Below are 23,391 nucleotides of genomic sequence, written 5' to 3'. Positions count from 1 at the left end.
TGATCATGAGGTCCAGGCTGCCATCTTGACTGTTCTGATGTCCCCTCCCTCCCCTGCTACAGATGCCTCAGGTTCACAGAAAATTTGTGATTTGGGCATTTGGGGCTGGCTTTGTGGTGGGTAAAGACTAACTAATTAACTTTGTTTTTTGTCCTCATAATTTCAGAGATGGAGGTCAGTGCTGGAGGTGAGACTAAAATTCCATGTGACCTGAACAGAGTGAAACTCACATGGTACTGGATTCCCCATTACCCCATCTGTGCAGGCCTAAAAATGGGCCAGATAGAAATTTGCAGTGTGATTTCTGATGAGATGGTCATTAATGAAAACCTAGAGAGATTTCAAAGGCCATCAAAGTTGATGCTAGAAAAAAATAATGGAAGGTTCATCCTCACCGTCCCGCTCCAACATATGAATGACTCCGGCACTTTCTATTGTTCCGATGGGAGAAGAAACTCATCCTTTATCTCAGTCAGTGTGAAATCTGGTAATAAAAATGCGGCATTTTAGAGCTTTGGGAAGTAGATACTGTATTGAATGTCCTCATGGCACCAAATGATGTATCAGGGATCTACAAACCTGGCCCTTTTATGACTCGTGGACTTCAACTCCCAGAATTCCCCAGCCAGCATGCCTGGCTGAGGAATTCTGGGAGTTGAAGTCCACGAGTCATAAAAGGGCCAGGTTTGAAGACCCTTGTGATGGATGGAAATAGCAGTAGACTGTTTGAAAATGGCACTGATGTCTTCCAGAAGACGTCTACATATCTGGGTGGCCTAGCCAGCTGTTGGCTTGAAGGAATGTCAGTGTGTAGGCCTTAATACACACCCTGGGTTTGAATGGTCCAAGCTTGTAATTTTAGACCAGTACTTTTCAGATTTGGCAACTTTAAGATGTGTGGACTTCAACTCCCAGAATTCTGCTGGAAGACTCAGCAAGAATCAGAGAATGGTCTAGTGCAGGGGTGTCAAACTGCCAGCCTGCAGGCCGGATGCGTCATCTGGAGGCCACGCCCACCCCATTGCCGTCAATGGCAAAACTGTCCCAATACGTTGTGCGATGTTACGTGACGCCGCAGGTTTGACATGTCTGGTCTAGTGATTAAAGCACCAGAATAGAAAGCAGGAGACTGTGAGTTCTAGTCCCACCTGGGGTGACTTTGGGCCAGTCCTCTTCAGCCCAACTCACCTCACAGGGTTGTTGTTGTGGGGAAAAGAGAAAGAGGAAGAGGTAGCACTAGCACTTAGATGTATATACTACTTCACAGTGGTTTACAGCCCTCTAAGTGGTTTACAAAGTCAGCATATTGCCCCCCAACCATCTGGGTCCGGATTGTTTACCGACCTTGGAAGGATGGAAGGCCGAGTCAACCTTGAGCTGGTCAGGATCGAACTCCTGGAGTGAGCAGTGAGTTAGCCTGCAGTACTGCATTCTAATCACTGTGCTACCACGGCTCTTATTAGGTATGTTCACTGCCATGAGTTATTTATAAAAGGCAGGACAAGAAGCGATCGATGGAAACTAATTAAGGAGAGAAGCAACCTAGAACTAAGGAGAAACTTCCTGACAGTTAGAACAATTAACCAGTGGAACAACCTGCCTCCAGAAGCAGTGAATGTCCAGAAGAGACTGGACAGCCATTTGTCTGAAATGGTATAGGGTTTCCTTCCTGAGCAGGGGGTTGGACTAGATGACCTCCAAGCTCCCTTCCAACTTTACTATTATGATTACTGAAGCAAATAAATATTCCAAACATGTTGTTTGATAACAGAAAAGCACAGATAGGCTCCCATTCACTGGAGGTTTCAATGGAGCCTGGCCATTTGTTTGGTATAGTTTATTGTAGCGATTTTATTGAGCCACGTCTAGATGATCTCCAGCACCCCTTCCGCCTGTCTTTGGCGGGAAAGCAAGGACATACTGACATCCCTAGCATCTGATTGACAGCGAGTATATTTCCCAAATCAACAAGGTTCTCTTTAGATATCATTGATGATACAGGTGGTCCTCAACTTACAACTACTCATTTAGCGATCCTTCAAACTTATAACATCATTGGAAAAAGTGGCTTATGACTGTTTTTCACACTTACAAGGGTTGCAGCATCTCCATGATCACATGATCAAAATTGAGACACTTGGCAAGTGGCATGTACTTATGACAGTTGCACTGTCTGGGGTCATGTGATCACTCATCCTTTATAGCCTTCCCAGGCAAGCTAAAATCAGTGAGGGAAGCCAGATTTGCTTAATGAACAAATGATTTGCTTAACAACTGCAGTGATTCACTTAGCAACTATGGCAAGAAAGAATGTAGCAAACTCACTAAATGACTGTCTTGCTTAGCAAAGGAAAACTTTGGGCTCAGTCGTGGTCATAACTCAAGGACTACCTATGTAGCCATTAACTGACCTATTTAAAAAAAACTCTGCTAGTATTTATTTCTTCTGATGGATTTCTTCATGATTAGATGAGGAACCTTTGCCTGTCTGATTCTTCTAAATTGTTTTGATTTGCTGGATAGGCAGTTGCAATTCTATAAAGGAGAGAAATTTCCTTCCATTATCCTCCCTGTACACCTCTCCTTTTATTGGGAGTATTTCACTAAATGCAGTATGGAATTCTATATGTAACCAGGTAATAACTGGTAACTTAAACCTCTCATTCAGATCCCAGTGTCTCCCAAAAAGATATCCTTACTGTTCCTGAAGATGCTTTTCCAAAAGGCAGTTGGACTCTCTTGATTATTTTTTTCTTTGAAAACATTTCGCTTCTCATCCGAGGAGCTTTTTCAGTTTTTAACTTTTTTCAGTTAGAACAGAAGAAGCTTCTCAGGTAAGAAGCGAAATGTTTTCAAAGAAAAACCTAAGAAAAGTCCAATAGACTTTTGGAAAAGGGTCTTTGAGACATCCATGACCTGGGGGGTTAGAAATCTCCACAGACATTGATCCTTACCTCCGTATTTGCAAATCTTTCAAGGAATAACCTGCTGGTATTTCTGACAGATAATCGACGTGGGATGAAGGTTTACCCTCTCAAGAATTCCCATGGAAGTAAACACAGGGTAAAGTTGACCTGTAATTCTTGTGATGACCAGTTGGAAGCCCAAACTCAGGACAGCTCTACCATCGTCTGGACTTTAAATGGGAAGAAAACGTCTAATCACATTTCTGTGAAGCTAAGAGTTACAATCACAGTCGAAGACAGTCCCCAGAATTATGGCCTCTGGCAGTGCAGCAATCCCAGATGTCTCACCCAGTTTGACGGCTATTGCTTGGAAGATGAATTTAGAGTTTCAGAGAGATTGGAGTCTGAAGAAATGCCCTGGTCTACCCCAGCACCATTGGGTGAGTATAAGATTTATGCCCTGCCCATATCTCAGAGCTACCACCTGCATAGATAATGGTTCAGTTGAATTCAGACAGGTAGGAGCAACCCATGACACTTCAAGCACTCAACGCAAGGGTGTTTTTCCAATACAAAGCTAGTTCTGAACCAGTATGGATTACAGGGCTGGGTTTTCACAATTGATCCCCTCTCTCACTTTAGTTGAAACTAAAATACAGGTAGTCCTTGACTTACAACAGTCCGTTTAGTGACAATTCAAAGTTATATCACTGAAAAAAGTGATTTATGACCGTTTTTCACACTTATGACTGCTGCAACATCCCCATGGTCATGTCATCAAAATCCACATGCTTGGCAACTAAATAATAATAACAACAACAACAACAATAATAATGTTGGAGAATAGCTTGACTCCCTCTTCTTTGTGGAAACCCCTGAGATATTTGAACACTGCTATCATGTCGCCCCTCATCCTTCTCTTCATTAAACTAGACATGCCCAATTCCAGCAACTATTCCTTATATGTTTTAGCCTTCACTCCCCTAATCATCTTTGTTGCTCTTCTCTGTACTCCTTCTAGAGTGTCAACATTTGTTTTTACACCGTGGTGACCAAAACTGCATGCAGTATTCCAAGTGTGGCATTGTAAAGTGGTATTAACACTTCACGTGATCTTGATTCTATCCCTCTGTTAATGCAGCCTAGCACTGTGTTGGCTTTTTTGGCAGCTGCAGCACATTGCTGGCTCATATTTAAGTGATTGTGTTCTGTACCAGCCTGCTACCGGCCCTGCAGAAAAGGCAGGGACAACCCCTTCACAAACGGCAAGAGGCTGGAATTACGCCTGCCAAATTTATTGCTACAAAAACAAATAGAACAAGACACAAACCAAGAAACAGGAGCTTTTCAAGCGGTTGCCTTCAGCAAACCAGCCCTCCCATGCATTCCCCCTTAAATACAGTTCAGGGCATGGCTTCTCTCTGCCTCCTTCCGAGAAGCCCCATTGCCTTCCTCTGTTTACTCCTAATTGACTGCCTCCTGCGTCGGGCGTCCTTGAACAGGGCCAGCTGTGGGTCATCTTCATCCACGCTGTCAGGCTCACACAGCTGGGTCTCCGTGGTGACCAAGTGGGAGGGGCCTGGCTGAGGGCTCTCATCAGCAAGATCTTCAACCCCCTCAGCAAGGTCTTCAACACCCCCCTCCTCCTCCTCTGAGTCATCCGACCCAACTGCCGAACCCACAGGCTGACCCTGAATCACAACAGATTGTCCACTAGGACTCTGAGATCCCTCTCACAGTTACTACCTATAGGTAGTTACGAACTACCTATAATTTTGATTTTGTGGACCCCCAAGAGAGTCTTTCAAGACCTCCAGGGGTCCTTGGGTCACACTTTATACCGTACCTGTGCATTTGGTTTTTCTTGCTTAAATGTAGAACCTTACTTTTTGCATCACTGAATTTCATTTTGTTAGATAGAGCCCAATGTTCAAGTCTGTCAAGTTCCTTCTGTATCTTAAGCCTATCTTCTGCCAGTTTGGTGTCATCTGCAAATTTGATGAGTTCCCCATCTATCCCCCCTCATCTATCCTTCTATCCTTCTCTTAATGACTGTTGTAGAAAAGATTGTAGAATCAGAGTTGGAAGGGACCTTGAAGGTTTTCTAGTCCTACCCCCTGCTCAGGCAGGAAACCCTATACCAGACATGTCAAACTCACGACATCACGGGACGTCGTGCAATGTATCGGGATGGTTTTGCCATTGCCGGCAATGGGGTGGCCACGGCTTCTGCGTGATATGGCCGGCCCACAGGCCGGCAGTTTGAATCCCCTGCTGTATACCATTTCAGACAAATGGCTCTCCAGTCTCTTCCTAAAAACTTCCAGTGTTAGAGCATTCACAGCTTCTGGAGGCAGGTTGTTCCACTGGTTAGTTGTTCTGTCAGGAAGCTTCTCCTTAGTTCTAGGTTGCTTCTCTCCTTGATCAGTTTCCATCCGTTGCTTCTTGTCCTGCCTTCAGGTGCTTTGGAGAATAGCTTGACTCCCTCTTCTTTGTGGCAGCCCCTGAGATACTGGAACACTGCTATCGTGTCCTCTTCATTAAACATTATTTATGAGGGTTGCAATGTCCCACGGTCATGTGATCACCTTTTTGTGAACTTCTGACAAGCAAAATCAATGGGGAAGCCAGATTCATTTAACAACTGTGTTACTAAGAACAGCTGCAGTGATTCACTTAACATCTGTGGCAAGAAAGGTTGTAAAATGGGGCAAGCCTCACTTAACAAATGTCTTGCTTAGCAAAAGAAATGTTGCGTTCAGTTCTAATCATAAGTTGATGGCTATCTGCAGAAGAAAACTAATTGAATCAGTTTAGTGTAGTGTGGTGGTTAAAGGGGGTAGGAGGGACTGGGGGTGGTGGGATTTTCTGAGGTTTTATGTTGTGGATGTTTAATGCTATAAGCTGTCCAGAGCCACTGTGTGTGAGTTGGGTAGCATATAAATTTGCCAAACAAACAAGCAAGCAAACAAACAAACCAGAACTGTGAGTTCTAGTTCTGCTTTTCCCTAGCTCTACCAGGGTTTTCCAGAAAGAAAGAGCAGGACAAGAAATAATGGATGGTAGCTTGTTAAAGAGAGATCCTATCTAGAAGTAAGGAGAAATTTTCTGACAATGAAAACAATTAATCGGAGGAATAGCTTGCGTCCCCAGAGTTGTGCGTACTCCATCATTGGAGGTTTTCAAAAATAGGCTGGACATTTGTTTGACTGGAATGGTAAAAGTCTCCTGCCTTGATCAGGGGGTTGGACTAGAAGACCTCTGAGTTCCATTCCAGACCTAGGATTCTAGGTCTGGAACATAAGAAGGGACCACCCCAATGGATCTAGCAATTAAAAATGTCAGTGGGAAGTTTCTTCCAACTTGCAAGATTCTGTCTTAATGTTCAATTGAAGCTCCAACTTTTACGATGTGCTCTATAGGTTTTTTTTAATTGAAGTTTATCATAATATAAAATAGAAATGAAAATAATGATAATAGGGGAACGGGGAAGAGAAAAGGAAAGGAAAATGGGGGTAAAAGGGAAAATAAAAAAAGGCTTTAACTTCCAGCCTTTTTCAGTGCAGTAAAATACAGAATAAAATGACAACCTCAGCTTTTTTGCTTTTACATATTTAGTGAGTAGTAGCCATTTCTATAAAAGCAATCGAATCTAATCAGCAAAATCTAAAGTCAAAATTTCATTTTTCCCCCTGTTTCAAGCAGAAAATCTAGAAGAGGTTTCCAAATAGGAGCAAAACTGGATACTTTCCTTTTTTAAAAAAAAATAGAACAGTTAATTTGGCCATCTCTGCCAGCTCTATCAGTTTGAAGTTTCAGACCTTAATTATGAAACCTGCATGGGCAGCATGGGTAACGGTTCAACCACACAATGGAGGCTGCCATCTTGACTTTTTTGACTCCTTTGGAATGGCTCCTTTTTTCAGCTCTATTTTATGTCTCTCCAAAGATACAAAGAAGTTTAAGATCCTAGTCATTGGCGGTTCCGTGATAGGATTCATCACTCTGCTATGGATGGGGGTAGCTATATTTGTTCTCTGGGAGAAGCTTCAGTCACGGAGAATCAGGTAAAGATTTAAAAAGAGACAGGAATGTCTCCCTTGAATTCAGTTGAACTCCTGTAGGGATGTTGCTTCCTTGATTTCCATGATGGTGGGAGGCTGGGCAGAAACAGCTTGCCACTGTCTTCTGGTGATATCCTTACAATCTGGCCAAAAAAATGACATGGAACCAAAAAAAGAGCGAAGACTTTGATGGAAATATGTAAGCTCCATTACCAAAGTGACGAGTGAAAAATACATTAAGTTAACAACAGATAAATCATTTTCAGAAGTGACTCAGACAGACAACTTTTTAATTCACTGGAGTATAAGAAGGGGAAGAAAGTACAGCACAGTCTGATATGCAAGAACCTCTTATAGCCCAATATCAATAAAAGAATTAAGCCTTCCTGTTGATTTCCTGGTCTGGTCAACTTAGTGGAAGAAACACACAGTTCTATTTAGTAGATTCTTCTTGGGGCAAACAAGACTCTTATAGTTACATAGGTCCCAAGCCATGTACAACTTTAAAAGCTATTTTTAGCATCTTACATTGCATCCTGGAACAAAGAAGTTCCCCATATAATACAGGTGTTGTTTGGGAGTATGGAGTCACTCCCATTAGGATGTGGGCTGTTGCACACCTGTACTTTCCAGGTGGTCTTCAAGGGCAGTCCCATGTAGCATAGTAGTCAGGTACTGAGGCCATGAGGGCTTGACTGAAGCCTTTCTGGTGATGTAATAGGAACTGGGAATCCAGAAACACTTCCAGATTACAAACAAGTTTGTTTTTGTTGTTGTTGTTAGCTGCGAAGTCGTGTCCGACCCATCGCGACCGTATGGACAACATTCCTCCAGGCCTTCCTGTCTTCTACCATCTTCTGGAGTCCATTTAAGCTTCTGGAGTCCATTTAAGTCACTGCTTCAGTGACTCCATCCAGCCACCTCATTCTCTGTCGTCCCCTTCTTCTATTGCCCTCGATCTTTCCCAGCATTAGACTCTTCTCCAGTGAGTCCTTCCTTCTCATTAGGTGGCCAAAGTATTTGGCCAAAGTTTATTTTAGGGGAGCACAATTCCTTCTGGAGCTAAAATTGGAACCCCTTTGAGTTGTTATAAAGCTCAATTCAGGGAGTTAGCTGTTATCTGTTTAGATTGGTGTTTCTCAACTTTGGCAGTTTTAAGCTGTGTGAAGTTCAGTTCCCAGAATCCCCAGCCAGGCTGCTGGCTGGATAATTCTGGGAATTAAAGTCCTGACAGCTTTAAGTCATCAAAATTGTGGCTTTTATCTAAACATTGCTTTAGATAAATAGAATAAAAGCTTCAGGAAGGTGAGATCATTAGAAAGGGATGAAAGCCTTGAGGTGAGCTGTAGATAGAACACCACACTCAGTTCCCCTGCAGCAGGGGTCCCCAATCCCTGCTGGGCCGCGGCCCATTTGGAACCAGGCCGCACAAGTGATGGGCGAGTGCTCGTGTGCCTGCTACTCACACGGAACCATCCCCTCTCTCCTGCCCTCCCTGCCAAGCCGGAAAGACCGGGGACTGCTGCCTTAAAGAGCCATGGTGGCACTGTTATGTATTAAGATTTATTGCAACACCTAAAGCTGTGTATAAGAGTCACCACCAGGAGGCGTTGAACTGTAACTGTTTCGACGGGAAGCATTTTGGCGGGAAACAGAGGTTCAAACTGATTGGTTGGTTGAGTACCTGGCCAGGTACTGGCCAGGTATATATAAGAGTGCAGGTAGCCCCTATTCCCCAGTACAGTCCCTTCACCTAATAAAGAGTTGCTATGCTGTACTCATCCTCTCGGCATCCTTCCTGCTCTCCAGAACCCACAACACAACAGGCACAGTGGTTAGAATGCAGTACTGCAGGCTAACTCACTCCTCACCCCAGGAGTTCGATTCTTAATGGCTCAAGGTTGACTCAGCCTTCTATCCCCCCCACCTCCCAGCAAGGTTGGTAAAATGAGGACCCAGATTGTTGGGGCCAATATGCTGACTCTGTAAACTGCTTAGAGGCGGCTGTAAAGCACTGCGGAGTGGTATATAAATCTAAGTGCTGTTGTATTTCTTTTATTTTTTGGCCAAACCAGGGGTTGATCTTTAAGGTACCCTCAGATTCTAAAATTATTAGATATCCTACATGTGCCAACGCTCAGATTAAATATCTGATTTACCACAGCACCATGTTTTTTCTTGTTTGAATGAACCTTATAAAAACCAGATATTTAGGAGGCATTTCTCTGTCATCCTTTTAAGCCCCAGTAAGACTGCAAAGGAGGCAAAATCACAAGGGATTCAGGATTCAGTTGGTGAGTAGTGTTTAAATTTTTTTGTTTTTCCTTTTTGGTGATCTATGACTGTAATAAAGATTGATGATTTTTTTTTCCTGATTATGCTTAGTATAGTCCAAATCAGTGCATCACTGACAGTCAAAATTGTGATGTCCACAATTCTTTCTCTGTCTAACTGGCTACAGTAAAGAGCCTTTCGACTCAGTTTTTTCTATTCTGATTAAAACACTGATTAAACTATTGATTATTTGAGACAGAACTTCTTTGGGGCCGATGGATACAACTGGCCTTTAAGGAGTATGCTGAAAGTTACATACCAAATTGGGTGTGTCTATAATACAAACTGTATTTGACTTAATAGAAAGTTAATTAAAATTTCCACATTAATTCTGATTAGTTTTCATATTTTTAGGATTTTTTTAAAATTTGTGTCACCTTAAAAATTACAATTACAAAAATTACAATTCTCAAGGTTGAGAAATACTTAACTAAAGCACACTATGAATTGTGGGAGTTAAAGTCCACATATCTTCAAGTTGCCTAGGTAGAGAAACATTGCTTTTGAGAGATTTGTATACCTGGATTTAGGATATTTATAAGGTAAAGGTAAAGCTTCCCCCACACATGTGTGCCAGTCGTTTCCAACTCTAGGGGCCTGTGCTCATCTCCGTTTCAAAGCCGAAGAGCCAGCGCTTGTCCGAGGACGTCTCTGTGGTCATGTGGCCGGCATGACTAGATGCCAAAGGCGCACGGAACGCTGTTACCTTCCCACCATAGTGGTCCCCGCCAAACTGCCCACCTTCTGATCGACAAGCTCAGCGTCCTAACCCACTGAGCCACCACGTCCCTACAGGATATTTATATATATCCTTTAATCCAATTTGCAGTCTTGAATATGTATGTGTAAGTGTCCTTATTTGTGTAGTGCTTTTATTTTCGCCATGTGCAAAAAAAAAGTTCAATCAATCAATTTCAACTTCTCACGGGAAAAAAAAGATCTCGCAAAGTTGGAATTGATTGATTGAACTTTTTGGTCCCACCCAGTCTGCCATTACCACCGCAGCCATGCCCACCCAATGAGCCATGCCCACCCAATTTGCCACACCCACCCAATGGGCCATGCCCACCTGGCACCTGACGGTACATAAGTGGGTTTTGGGTTGCAGTTTAGACACTGGTTTGCCATCACTGGTCTAGGACAATTCACCGCAGCCAACTTGCCATGGGATAAGAGTTACACTAATATCGAAGAAATGGTGGAACGGGATCATTAAAGAAAGCATACCAAAGGAGGGAGAAAATTAAGTGTGAAAGATGAAAATTAAAATTATTTTTCAAAATTATTTTAAATAATTAAATTGAATTGTTGAATTGCCTGGTGGTGAGTTGTCCTGCGATGAGTTGCCACAGAGAATTGGCCACAGCGAGCTTTCCCATTCCACACTGTGAAGTCCTCTTTTACAAAATGGATGCCTGGGAAGAACAGCTGTTGACCTGTTCTTTAAGAAATCTTAGTGAGTTGCTGTAGTTTGTTCTATTACATTTGCTAATATCTTCCAAACCTAGGAGTAGAAAAACCCCTAAAGAACCAAGGGAAAGAGAAAGACGTAGAGGTGAATGAGGTAAGTTCTGTGTCACTTCTACTGCTCCTGATTGTTATATCAAGTACTGAATAGATTAATATGCCATCTCCAATGCCAGAAAGAGTGGTATAAGCGTGATCCACATTCCAGTTTGTGACAAAATGTCCTTTTTCTCAAGTGAAAGCCATTATAAATTAAAACCATTCTGCAACAAGTTAATTTACATCGGTGGTGGGATTCAAATATGTGAACAACCGGTTCTCTGTGTCTGTTCTGTACCAGCCTGCTACCGGCCATGCAGAAAAGGCAGGGACAACCCCTTTTACAAGAAGGCAAGAGGAATTAAGCCTGCCAAATTTATGAATACAAAAACAAACAGAACAAGACACGAACCAAGAAACAGGAGCTTTTCAAGCGGTTGCCTTCAGCAAACCAGCCCTCCCACGCATTCCCCTTTTATACAGTTCAGGGCGTGGCTTCTCTCTGCCTCCTTCCGAGGTACCCCATTGCCTTCCTCTGTTTACTCCTGATTGACTGCCTCCTGCGTCGGGCATCCTTGAACAGGGCCAGCTGTGGGTCATCTTCATCCACGCTGTCAGGCTCACACAGCTGGGTCTCCATCGTGACCAGGTGGGAGGGGCCTGGCTGAGGGCTCTGCGGAGCCTCAAAGCCATCATCAGCAAGCTCTTCAACACCCCTCTCCTCCTCTGAGTCGTCCGACCCAACTGCCGAACCCACAGGCTGACCCTGAATCACAACAGTGTGGATGCCACTTCCGGAAGTCTATTCTGGGCTTGGGCAACAAAAAATTAGCTACCGGTTCTGCCAAAGTGGTGCGAATTGGCTGAATCCCATCACTGATTTACATATATTTGCATATTAGGCCAATCTAGTCTCTCCTTCAGAGGGCAGTGGATGTTTATGCATTGCACTCTTCAGCTGTTTGTCTCCCATAAACTGGCTGCAAATAAAGTCAGTTTAAGAAATTGCTTTTAGGATTTGGATTTGCTCTGGCAACAATACTTTGTCACCTGAAGAGAAAGGTGAACGGATTTCCCCCTTTTGTTTTGCCTCATCCATTTCTGTCCTGCCAGACTGTTAGGCTCATTCCTTGAAGGCCATTCCACACTTGTATCTATGCAGACTTAACTGCTTCCAAGTCAGGTCCCTCAAGTGTCAGACTCGCCACGTCACGTGATGTGTCGTGACATATCACAACTCTTTTTTTGCATTGCCGGCAATGGGGTGGGCGCGGCTTCGGTATGATGAAACTGGCTCGCAGGCCGGCAGTTTGACACCCCTGCTTTAGAAGTACAGATCTACTACAGGTAATTCTCAACTTAGGACCATTTCTTTAGTGGTCATTCGAAGTTAAAATGACATTGAATAAAGTGACTGATGACCATTTTTCACACTTACAACCAGTGGTGGGATTCAGCCGGTTCGCACCACTTTTGGCAGAACCGGTAGCTAATTTTTGTTGCCCTGGCCCAGAATTGACTTTCGGAAGTGGCATCCACACAGAGAACTGGTTGTTCACTTATTTGAATCCCACCCCTGCTTACAACCATTGCAGCATCCCCGTGGTCTCGTGATCAAAATTTGGATGCTTGGCAACTGGCATGTCCTGGAGTCATGAGGACACCATTTGTAACCTTCCCAGCAAAGTCAATGAGGGAAGCCAGAATTCCTTAACAACCACTTCACTGCAGTGATTCATTTTAACACACTGGCAAAAAAAAAAAATAAAGGTTGTAAATTTGAGTTGTTAAGATCGTTAAGTAGGACAAAACTCATTTAACAGCTATCTTGTTTAACAATGGAAATTTTGGGCTGAATTGTGGTTGTAAATCTAGGACTATACTTAGAAGAACCTGTGACACACATAAGGGTTGTTTCTTTGCTGCCACCTTCTGGACTTTTATGGCTCAGATATGGTAGGTCTGCTAAGAGAGACAGGCAGATAGAAGAGGATGGAGGGTGTTTGTCCTCCGTTGTCCTTTACCCTCTGGTGGATCTATCTTCATTTAAAGATTTCTGAAAAATCTGACTATGCTACAAGACACACATGACAGAAAACTCTGTTTTATTGATTGCCAATACACTGAGCTTCTGCAGGTGAACCTCGAAGAAGCAATGCCTGGTCCTTATTGTTCAATCAGACACTTTGTAACCCCAGAGCACACCAGAGCTCCTTGTCCTCCATTGTCTCCAGAAGCATGCCCAAGTTCATGTTCATTTGGTCAATGACACTATCTAACCATCTCATCCTCTGCCATCCCCTTCTCCTTTCGCCTTCAATCTTTCCCAACATCCGGGTCTTTTCCAATGAGCCGCCTTTTCTCATTCGGTGGCCAAAGTATTTGAGCTTCAGTGTCTGACTTTCCAAAGGACAGTCAGGCTTGATTTCCTTCAGCCTTGACTGATTTGATCTCCTCGCAGTCCAAGGGACTCTCAAGAGTCTTCTCCAACACCACAATTTGAAAGCATCAATTCTTTGGCACTCAGCCTTCCTTATGGTCCAACTCTAACAGGCATGCATTACTACTGGGAAAACTGTAGCTTTGACTATACGGTCTGGTCATTAGGTAAAGGTAAAGGTTTCCCCGCACATGCGTGCTAGTCGTTTCCAACTCTAGGGGCCGGTGCTCATCTCCATTTCAAAGCCGAAGAGCCAGCGCTTGTCCGAGGACGTCTCCGTGGTCATGTGGCCGGCATGACTAGACACCAAAGGCGCATGGAACGCTGTTACCTTCCCACCGTAGTGGTCCCTATTTTTCTACTTGCATTTTTACGTGCTTTCGAACTGCTAGGTTGGCAGAAGCTGGGATGAGTAACAGGTGCTCACTCTGTTACGCAGCACTCGGGATTCGACCCGCCAAACTGCCGACCTTCTGATCGACAAGCTCAGCATCCTAATCCACTGAGCCACCGCATCCCTACGGTCTGGTCATTAGCCTGAGCTAAAATTCAGTAACTTTGATGGTGGTTGAAGGAGTTTGCTATATACTACTGACCATAGTGGGCCTTGGTCTTTTGATCTTTCTCTTCCCCCCCCCTTCTGTTTTTTTTTTAGGGAGCAGAAGAAATCCAATACTCGATTTTGGAATTCAAGGAGACAGAGCAATGCCAGAGTCAGAGAAAGGAGGGGACACCTACTACCATCTATGCAGAAATGCTTGCAAGCAATTGTTCAGAAAGCTGATCTGTCCCAAAGGCTGATATACGATCTTTTAACACAGCGTTTCTCAACTATGGAAGCTTGAACCTCAACTCCCAGAATTTATACAATCTTTTGGTGTATGGTGTCTCAATGTTGGCAACTTGAAGTTGTATGGAATTGCAACTCCCAAAATTCATACCATCTTTTAGAGCAGGGTTTCCCAAGCTTGTTGAAGGGCTGAGGTTGGAGAATTCTGGGAGCTGAAGTCCACACATCTTCCAGCTGCCAAGGCTTTTCTTTTAATAAATCATCAAGATCTATGCACGCAGTCTGGTTTATTAAAGGATAGGTGAGTTTGGCTGAAGGTCAAGCTGCACACAAGGTAACTGCTCTAGTAAGCAAAAGGGTTCTGCAGATATTTTCATTGCTAAGATTCGCAAGAAACCTGATTCTACAGGGATCAACAAAATTAACCTGTGGATAATCAACAATGGACTTGGAGGCACTTGTTTGTTGGAATGTAAAATAGAAATGTATTTTTGTCACGTCCGTGGTATTTTTGTTTTGCACAGTTTTTGCTTTATGTGTAAATAAATGTTAATGGGCCTATCACACAAGTAGTCACGCTGTGCCTGTTTATTCAAGAGTCATTTTGCTCAGGGCAGCTTATACTGTAGCGATAATTGTTATGTATGCAGGCACCTGCATAGCAACAGCCACCAGGGGGCGTTGGCCTGAACGGTTTTGGCGGGAAACCCAGTTTTGGCGGGAAACCTAGGGCCAACCCCATTGGCTGTCCGCTTACCTGGCTAGGTATTTAAGGAGGCCAGGTAACCCTCATTCCCCAGTACGCTACCCCCCTTCCAATAAAGAGCTGAACACGTACACCGGCTGGCGTCTCTTCCTTGCGTCGGACCCACTACACAATAATAATGTTTAGGGCTGCATTTTCCATTTGCAAAATCAGAGACCTGTACCTTACAATTTTTCATTTCTAGTTTTTGTTTCTAGTGTACCTTGCAAATGAACAGCATATATAGGAAGGAAACAAAGACCTCAGTTGCCAGGAATCCATGGCTGACACTGAATATTTATTATATTTATAACACAATATTGTAAATACAGGTATGATAAATGTACATTAAATGCACAAGGTGTTTAATAATAACAGGACTCCCAAGTACATTGAAATCTATATGGTGGTAGGAAAGCAAAAACACTTGAAGGCAAAAGGAAGGAACCAAGAGAAATAATTGGTACAGGCAGTCCTTGACTTACGACTTCTTGCAACTATTTTACATTATGACAGAACTCCTTTGGCGTGCTGATGACCTGTATTTGAAGTTCCCAGGTATCACTTGACTGCGCTTTTGCTGCTCAGAAATTGGCTGACATTTATGGCCGTTTACAGCATGCCACTGTCATGTGATCATATTTTATGACGGTTTTGCTGAAACCTGACCTTTGCTGAAAAACAGCCCATAGCAATCAGAATAGAGCCAGAAGGGACCTTGTAGGACTTCTAGTCCAACCCCCTTCTCAAGCAGGAGACCCTATACCATTTCAGACAAATGGCTGTCCAGTCTCTTCTTAAAACCCTCCAGTGATGAAGCACCCACAACGTCTGAAGGCAAAGCTGTTCCATTGGTTAATTGTCCTCACCGTTAGGAAGTTTCTCCTTAATTCCTGGTTGCTCCTTTCTTTGATCAGTTTCCAACCATTGTTTCTTTGATGCCCTCTTCTTTGTGGCAGCCCCTCAAATACTGGAATACTGCTATCATATTGCCTATATCTTATTTATTTATTTATTTTTTATTTTAATTCCATTTATATCCCGCCCTTCTCCGAAGACTCAGGGCGGCTTACAAGCTTAGCAGTAGCCTTCATTCTATGTATATGCCTGCTTATTAGGGCTTTCACACACACACCCCAAGCGGCATTATTACAAAGTCAGCTTAATTGCCCCCAACAATCTGGGTCCTCATTTTACCTACCTCGGAAGGATGGAAGGCTGAGTCAACCTTGAGCCTGGTGGGACTCGAACCTGCACTAATTGCAGGCAGCTGGTGTTACTTAAGCAGGCATTAGCCCACTGCTCCACCAATCTTCTTTTCTTTAGACTAGCCAAACCCAAGTCCTGCAGCCGTTCTTCCTATGTTTTAGTCTCCAGGCCTTGGATCATTTTAGTTGCTCTTCTCTGAACTTTTTCCAAAGTCTCAACATCTTTTTTTTGTAATGTGGTGACCAAAACTGGATGCAGTATTGCAGATGTGGTCTTACTAAGGATTTATAAAGTGGTACTAATACTTCATGTGATTTTTGATTCTATGCCTCTGTTTATACAAGCAAGGATTGTACTAGGGTTTTTGGCTGCTGGCTCATCTTTAAGTGATTTAAGTATTTAAGAGATAGCAAACCATTGGTTCACTTAACGATCACAGTGTTCATTTAATGACCTCTGCTACATGGTTGTGAAATTGGGGCAACCACATGGATGACTTGATTTACCTATCACAGTTTGGGATCGTGATGGGTTGTAGGTTGAGGACTACCTGCACAGGAACTTAGATATTTACAAATGCAATTCTGGGGCTGAGGAGGTCAAAAGGATGGGTGAAAGCATCTTTAACTGCAAGTATGGCAAACAATGCCCTTGGTTTTTTTTAAAATGCACATAGCAGGTGCAGCTGGATAGTGTAGATAAGATACAAGTAATGGGAGAATATAATCTTTTCTCTGCTTTGCTTTGGCCTTGACAAAAATGCCCTTGCTATCTAAGGAAATCTCCAGGACTAGTTGTAGAGATATAATGGGATATATTCTGTATACAGTATAAATACATAAGAAGATTTCTATTATTAAGAGGTCCCAAGAAAGAAGGGACTGATATTCTCTCCTTGCACTTTGGTGTTGCTGCATGGGGACAAATTTTGTTAAAGGTAAAGGTAAAGGTTCCCTTGCACATGCGTGCTAGTTGTTTCCGACTCTAGGGGCCGGTGCTCATCTCCGTTTCAAAGCCCAAGAGCCAGCGCTTGTCTGAGGACATCTCTGTGGTCATGTGGCCGGCATGACTAGACGCCAAAGGCGCATGGAACGCTGTTACCTTCCCACCATAGTGGTCCCTATTTGCATTTTTACGTGCTTTTGAACTGCTAGGTTGGCAGAAGCTGGGACGAGTAACAAGCGCTCACTCTGTTACGCAGCACTTGGGATTTGACCCACCAAACTGCCCACCTTCTGATCGACAAGCTCAGTGTCCTAACCCACTGAGCCACCCCATCTTGTTAGGCTCCCCCAAAATGGATACTGTAGCTCTCAAGCCTGCTGCAGCCCACCCTCCCAAGGGCATTACTACTACTTTACTATATCTTGTCCCACCCTTCTGAAAGGAAACAAGTTCAAGGAAAACTCTCGTTCAAACTTGGAGCCAGGAAGACTTGCTGGGTCCTGTGGCTGATGAGGTCACAATATGCCATTCAAAACAGAGTGAAGTTCAATGTGTATCACAGGTAAAAAAAGAGATTCAGTCTTCAAGTGCATGTAGTAGGAAGGGATGAAAAGTGATATCAAACAATCACAGCGTATACCGTGGCATTGTCCGGAGCCTGAACAGGTAGAGATTTTCCTTGGAGATGCTGCAGCTGAGCATAATAAAGGGAAGCAGATCTCTGGAAAAGAAAGCAGCATTAGACAAAGCGTTGATTTATCTGATTAGTAGCATTCTAATACCCATTAGCATGCTAGCACTGATGATATTACCTAGTTGGGTAATGAAATGTCTGCAAAAAAAAGCAACCAAGCTCAGAAAGCATCAAGGGCCCCATCGTTCAATCCTCCTGAACTATAAATATTTTCTTCTATTGGTTAGAATACCCTTAGAGACTGAAGGAGGGGGAGAATAATATTTGCTATAATATAACAATTGATAATATAATGTGTTATGTACGGGAATGAATAAACACAAGCAGCGGCTCACTGACACCATCAGGTGGCGCTGTACTGTGACAGGATTGGCTGACTAGCGCTCGGTGGGAAAACCAGATAAAGGGATTGGCCGTGAGCGTACCTGGCCAGGTACAGTATATAAGGGGCACAGGTAACCCCTATTGTTCTGTTCAGTACTTCCACTAATAAAGAGCTGCCATGCTGAACCCTTTGTCCGTCGTATTGCCATGCGGTCGAGAACCCACTACACAATATAACGTGCTCCAGCATTTCATTTCTCCTTTCCTTCTTAAAAAGAGGGTCAGGGGTCAGGGGTTCCCAACCTGTGGGCTATGGCCCACTACTGGGCCCTGGCGTGTTGGCCACCGGGTCGTGTGACTGACTGGCCAGTGAGCGTGCATCTGTGCATGCACTCACACACCCCCTTACTAGCATCGCTGCGAGTGTCACGTGAGCGCTAAGCATTGCTGCAAGTGTTGTGTGAGCACTAGTGGGCCCGTTCACGTGTGTGCATAAAGATGCCTACCCCTCCAGGCCGCCAATCCAGAAATGTTGGGGAACACTCTCCTAGGCAGCTTAACCGTTTCAAACTAGGTTCCTTTTACAAGTGCTGGATTACAATTTCCAACATGTTTACCAGGGTGACGGGTCTGGTGGACCAATTCCAGACTATAGCAAGCTGGGGAAGTCTGGCCAGCTGATAAATAACGAACCACAGGCAGATCTTGACTTATAATCACAAGTGGGACCTGAAATGGCCGATGTGAGCATTAGGTGAGAGCCATGCCTGGTTTTTTTAAAACCTTTTTTGACACAGTTGTTAAGCAAACCATGTGGCCATTAAGCGAATCCAGCTTCTCCCATTGACTTTGCTTGTCAGAAGTCCCTGAGAAGGTCACAAATGGCATTCATATAACGCCCCGGGACACTGCAACCATGGTAAATACATGCCGGCTCTGAGCACTCAAATTCTGATCACGTGAGTGTGGGGATGCCACAACAGTTATAAGTGCAAGAACTAATTGTATGTCACTTTTTTTTAGCCCCATCCTAACTTTGAAAGACCATTAAGTGAAAAATTGCAAATCGAGGTCTACCTGTGCACTTAAAGACAAACTGATCAGGCTGAAGCCCCCAGTCATAAGTCAAGGACTAACTGAATTGAAAAGTTAATATTTGTGGTGAGTCCAGTTATGGGAGTATGGCATAACACCCTGGACTCACAGTCTGCCCAAGTTTATTCTGACCGTGCTGTGCTCTTAGGAACATCCAGCTGGTAGTTACCTCATCCAGACTCTCCTGTTTGCCTATTTTCTCCTTTCTGATGGGATTTCTCGCGGAAGCGAAATCTTGAGGTTGCGGTGTCATAATAAGCAAGATATGGAAAAAAAGAGAGAAACGGACATAGTGAAAGGAGAATAAAATAACTGAAAAGATGGCAGGACAGATTTGGTCTAGAAAAACCTCCAAAGTCTCTGTTAACTCAACAACTCTATGACTGTGGGAAGGGAGCAACAAGTAAGCTTCCGTGTCGTTTTGGAAATATTCAAAACGTTCCATTTAAAAACAAAAAACATTCTGCACAGAGAGAACTAGTCCAGAAATATCGTTCAAAAAGAATCAGTGGGAAAGACCCCCATACACTCCTTACCTGTATCCTCCATTCTTTCACCAGAAGCCCTAGAAAGAAATTTTTTAAAAAAATTATAATGAATATGGTAAGACCAGCTAAAATAGCATCCTCTTCCTTATTAAACTCCTTTCTCGGTAAGCAGATATGGCAATGTTTCATACCTTGGCAGGGAATACTGAGAATAGATTGTACTTCTGAAAGATAACTATGTTGGTTTAGGGCAGGGGTAGGCAACCTCGGCTCTTTTATGACTCATGGACTTCAACTCCCAGAATTCCCGAGTCAGCATAGTTGAAGTCCATGAGTCATAAAAGAGCCGAGGTTGCCTACCCCTGGTTTAGGGACAGGTTGTAGGCCAGTGTAATGTCCAACCATTCTGTGCTTACAATTGCATAATAGATGGGACCTCATACATTTTGTGGAACAACAGAGTTGGAAGGGACCTTGGAGATCATCTAGTCCAACCCCCTCCTCAGGCAGGAAGCCCTATACCATTTCAAACAAATGACTGTCCTATCTCTTCTTACAAACTTCATGTTGGAGCATTCATAACTTCTGGAGGCAAGTTGTTGCACTAATTGTTCTAACTATCAGGACATTTTTTTTTTCTTATTTCTAAATTGGTTCTCTCCTTGATTAGTTTCCATCCATTGCTTCTTGTCCTGGCTTCAGGTGTTTTGGAGAATAGCTTGACTCCCTCTACTTTGTGGCAACCCTGGAGATATTGGAACACTGCTATCATGTCACCCCTAGTCCTTCTCTTCATTAAACGAGACATGCCCAATTCCAGCAACTGTTCTTTATATGTTTTAGCCTCCAGTCCCCCAATTATCTTTGTTGCTCTTTGTTCTGTACCAGCCTGCCACCGGCCCTGCAGAAAAGACAGGGACAACCCCTTTTACAAGAAGGCAAGAGGCTGGAATTACGCCTGCCAAATTTATTGCTACAAAAACAAATAGAACAAGACACAAACCAAGAAACAGGAGCTTTTCAAGCGGTTGCCTTCAGCAAACCGGCCCTCCCATGCATTCCCCCTTAAATACAGTTCAGGGCGTGGCTTCTCTCTGCCTCCTTCCGAGGAGCCCCATTGCCTTCCTCTGTTTACTCCTGATTGACTGCCTCCTGCGTCGGGCGTCCTTGAACAGGGCCAGCTGTGGGTCATCTTCATCCACGCTGTCAGGCTCACACAGCTGGGTCTGCGTCGTGACCAGATGAGAGGGGCCTGGCTGGGGGCTCTCATCAAGCTGTCCAATCCCCTCAGCAAGCTCTTCAACACCCCTCTCCTCCTCCTCCTCTGAGTCGTCCGACCCAACTGCCGAACCCACAGGCTGACCCTGAATCACAACACTTTTCTCTGTACTCTTTCTAGAGTCTCAACATCTTTTTTTTACATAATGGTGACCAAAACTGGATGAAGTATTCCAAGCGTGGCCTTACCAAGGCATTGTAAAGTGGTATTAACACTTCACGTGATCTTGATTCTATCCCTATGTTCATGCAACCTAGGACTGTGTTGGCTGTTTTGGCAGCTGCAGCACACTGCTGGCTCATGTTCAAGTGATTGTCCACTAGGACTACAAGATCCCTCTGACAATTACAACTATTGAGCCAGGTACCATCTGTGCATTTGGATTTTCTTGCCTAAATGGAGAAGAGACTATGAAGAACATTTTCCCCATAAAACCAAGATCATAGGAGGTTCCAAATAGGCTAGAGCAGTGTTTCTCAACCTCAACAACATGTGGACCTCAACTCCCAGAACTCATGCTACCATAAGCATTTTGGAAGTTGAAGTCCACTCAACTTAAAGTTGCTGATGTTGAGAGATGGTAGTGTAGAGAGTTTAAATGCATACAGCAGACTCTCTGGATGGATAATGGTGGAATGGCTGCAGCCTGATTCCCATTTGATTTTATTTGGAACAGTACAAAATCCTTGAAGACAACTGTAAGGCCAAGAATAATGTAATGGTTAAAGCATTGGACTAGGACCTAAAATACCACCCACTGTATGACATGAAAGTTATTTCATGATAATTACAATGTCCTGGTTCAACTGACCTTGCAGTGTTGTTATGAGGACACCTGGATGAAAAGAAGAATATGAATACAACCAGTGAAACAATTCCTAAAAACAAGGTATGTTCCCAAAGCCCAGTAATAGTAGCCAGTAATGAGCACAATGTGATGGCATTTGGGGAGGATCTACTAGATCTACTCCCTGTGATCTACTAGAAGAGCTATGAGTTTCTAAATTTAACAACCATTTTAGTGATCAACAATTTCATTTTAATGATCAATGGCAATTGACTTAGCGAATTATAGATAGTCCTCAACTTTCAGCAATTTGAATTTGTGTTGCTAAGCAAGACAGTTGATAAGGGAGTAACATCTGATTTTACAACCTTTTCTGTCACGGATGTTAAGTGTAATACCGCAGTTGTTAGTAAATTGTATGTTGGATTGTAAGCAAATCCAACTTCCCCTATTGACTTTGCTTGTCAGAAGGTGGCGGGGAAGATTGCAAATGGCGATCATATGACCCCTCCAAACACTGCAAACATTGTAAATACATGCCGGTTGCTAAGCGCCCCAATTTTGATCATGTGACCATGGCAGAGGTTCCCAGCCCCCAGTCCGTGGACTGGCACAGGGCCGCGGCAAGTCAGAAACCGGTCTGCGCAAACAAGCAAAGCCCCATCCGCGGGATGCAGGCAGTACATGAAACCATGCCCCCTCCAGTCTGCAGAAAAACCTCTCTCCATGAAACCGGTCCCAGGTGTTCAAAAGGTTGGGGACCTCTGACCATGGGGATTCTGCTATGGTTATGACTGTGAGGACCAGTTGTAAATCTCCTTTTTCAGTGCCACTGTAATTTCAAACTGTCACTTAATGAACGGCTGTAAGTTGGGGACTACCTGTACAGGAGCCAAAATAGGGAGTGGAGTAATACCCGGTTGAGAACACGTCACTTCCCTCCCGTCAAAGTTCTTCACAGAAGCATCTTGACCCACCTGCTTGAAAAATCTTTTTTCCAAAAATAAAAGGTCACACTCAAGGCAGCTGCGATCAGAGCCACACCCACGAACAGCAGCATCCAAATCCAGGTAGCAATTCTATCCACGGCATGGCCTTTCTGGGTAACTTCAGTGGTTTGAAGGACAGCAGGACTTGACCAATCAGATAATGCTGGCCAAGTGGGCTGAGTAGAATCAATATACTCAGGATCTGTTGGGAAGGTGACAGTGGAATGAAAAATACAGGATATTTTTTTCTCCAAGTCAAGCACTGTGGCCTCTTTCCATCTTCTGAAAGAGTTTCAGATTTTAAGGTGTTTTAATTACAGGTAGTCCTCAACGTATGACCAGAACTGAGTCCAACATTTACGTTGCTAAGTGAGAAACTTGTTAAGTGATTTTTGCCCCATTTTATCACCTTTCTTGCCACCGTGGTTAAATGAATCACTGCAGTTGTTGTGTTGGTAACAGGGTTGGTAAGTGAATCTGGCTTCCCCGTTGATTTTGCTTGTTAGAAGGGTGCAAATGTTGATCCCATGACCCCCCAGGACACTGCAACCGTCCTAAGTACATGCAGGGCTTTTTTTTCTCATAGAACGCTCAGAACGGAGTTCCGGCACCTTTTTTGGATGGAACCTTGTAGGGTAGGCAAGGCGGGTTGTATGACATGTGTGAGTTCCGGCACCTTTTTCTTTTACAAAAAAAGCACTGAGTACATGCCAGTTGCCAAGCATCTGAATTTTGACCGCGTGGCCATGGGATGCTGCAAGAGTCGTAAGTGTGAAAAACGGTTGCAAGTCACTTT

At 43.8% G+C, this 23,391-nt stretch overlaps 2 protein-coding genes and 2 long non-coding RNA genes across 8 annotated transcripts in view; 2 read left to right on the top strand and 2 right to left on the bottom strand.

Annotated features, from left to right (window-relative positions):
- DDAH2 (DDAH family member 2, ADMA-independent) overlaps window positions 1-23,391 on the top strand; it is a 285,750-nt gene that overhangs the window by 98,355 nt on the left and 164,004 nt on the right. The window lies entirely within an intron of this gene.
- On the top strand, window positions 273-14,877 carry LOC310636752 (uncharacterized protein). 2 transcript variants are annotated; one of them, XM_083356853.1, is made up of 6 exons: window positions 273-487; window positions 3,005-3,346; window positions 6,856-6,973; window positions 9,212-9,264; window positions 10,813-10,868; window positions 13,906-14,877. In XM_083356853.1, exons 1-6 carry the CDS (start codon window positions 274-276, stop codon window positions 14,032-14,034), a joined length of 912 nt encoding a protein of 303 aa, XP_083212979.1. In that variant the 5' UTR covers window position 273; the 3' UTR covers window positions 14,035-14,877. The 2 variants fall into 2 exon arrangements, with proteins under 2 accessions (XP_083212979.1, XP_083212980.1); XM_083356854.1 differs by having other exon boundaries at window positions 10,813-10,872; window positions 13,910-14,877.
- Window positions 15,065-19,796, bottom strand: LOC310636757. Its single transcript, XR_014491783.1, has 2 exons — window positions 19,222-19,796; window positions 15,065-17,660 (listed from the first exon to the last, which is right to left on the bottom strand). It is a non-coding gene; the product is annotated as an uncharacterized lncRNA (long non-coding RNA).
- Window positions 21,112-22,610, bottom strand: LOC310635162. Its single transcript, XR_014491347.1, has 3 exons — window positions 22,584-22,610; window positions 21,631-21,654; window positions 21,112-21,211 (listed from the first exon to the last, which is right to left on the bottom strand). It is a non-coding gene; the product is annotated as an uncharacterized lncRNA (long non-coding RNA).

The sequence above is a fragment of the Vipera ursinii genome, assembly GCF_947247035.1.
Source record: "Vipera ursinii genome assembly, chromosome: 2".
NCBI classification, from domain to species: domain Eukaryota; kingdom Metazoa; phylum Chordata; class Lepidosauria; order Squamata; family Viperidae; genus Vipera; species Vipera ursinii.
The sequence above is the reverse complement of the archived record's forward strand: the minus strand, read 5'-3'. Positions and strand labels throughout refer to the sequence as shown.

Bases quoted from the DNA above. Each gene is read 5' to 3' on its own strand.
- LOC310636752 (XM_083356853.1), top strand. From the start codon at position 274: ATGGGCCAGATAGAAATTTGCAGTGTGATTTCTGATGAGATGGTCATT. The intron at 3,347-6,855 runs GTGAGTATAAGA...GTCTCTCCAAAG, and splicing joins GTCTACCCCAGCACCATTGG to ATACAAAGAAGTTTAAGATC. The intron at 9,265-10,812 runs GTGAGTAGTGTT...TTCCAAACCTAG, and splicing joins AGGGATTCAGGATTCAGTTG to GAGTAGAAAAACCCCTAAAG.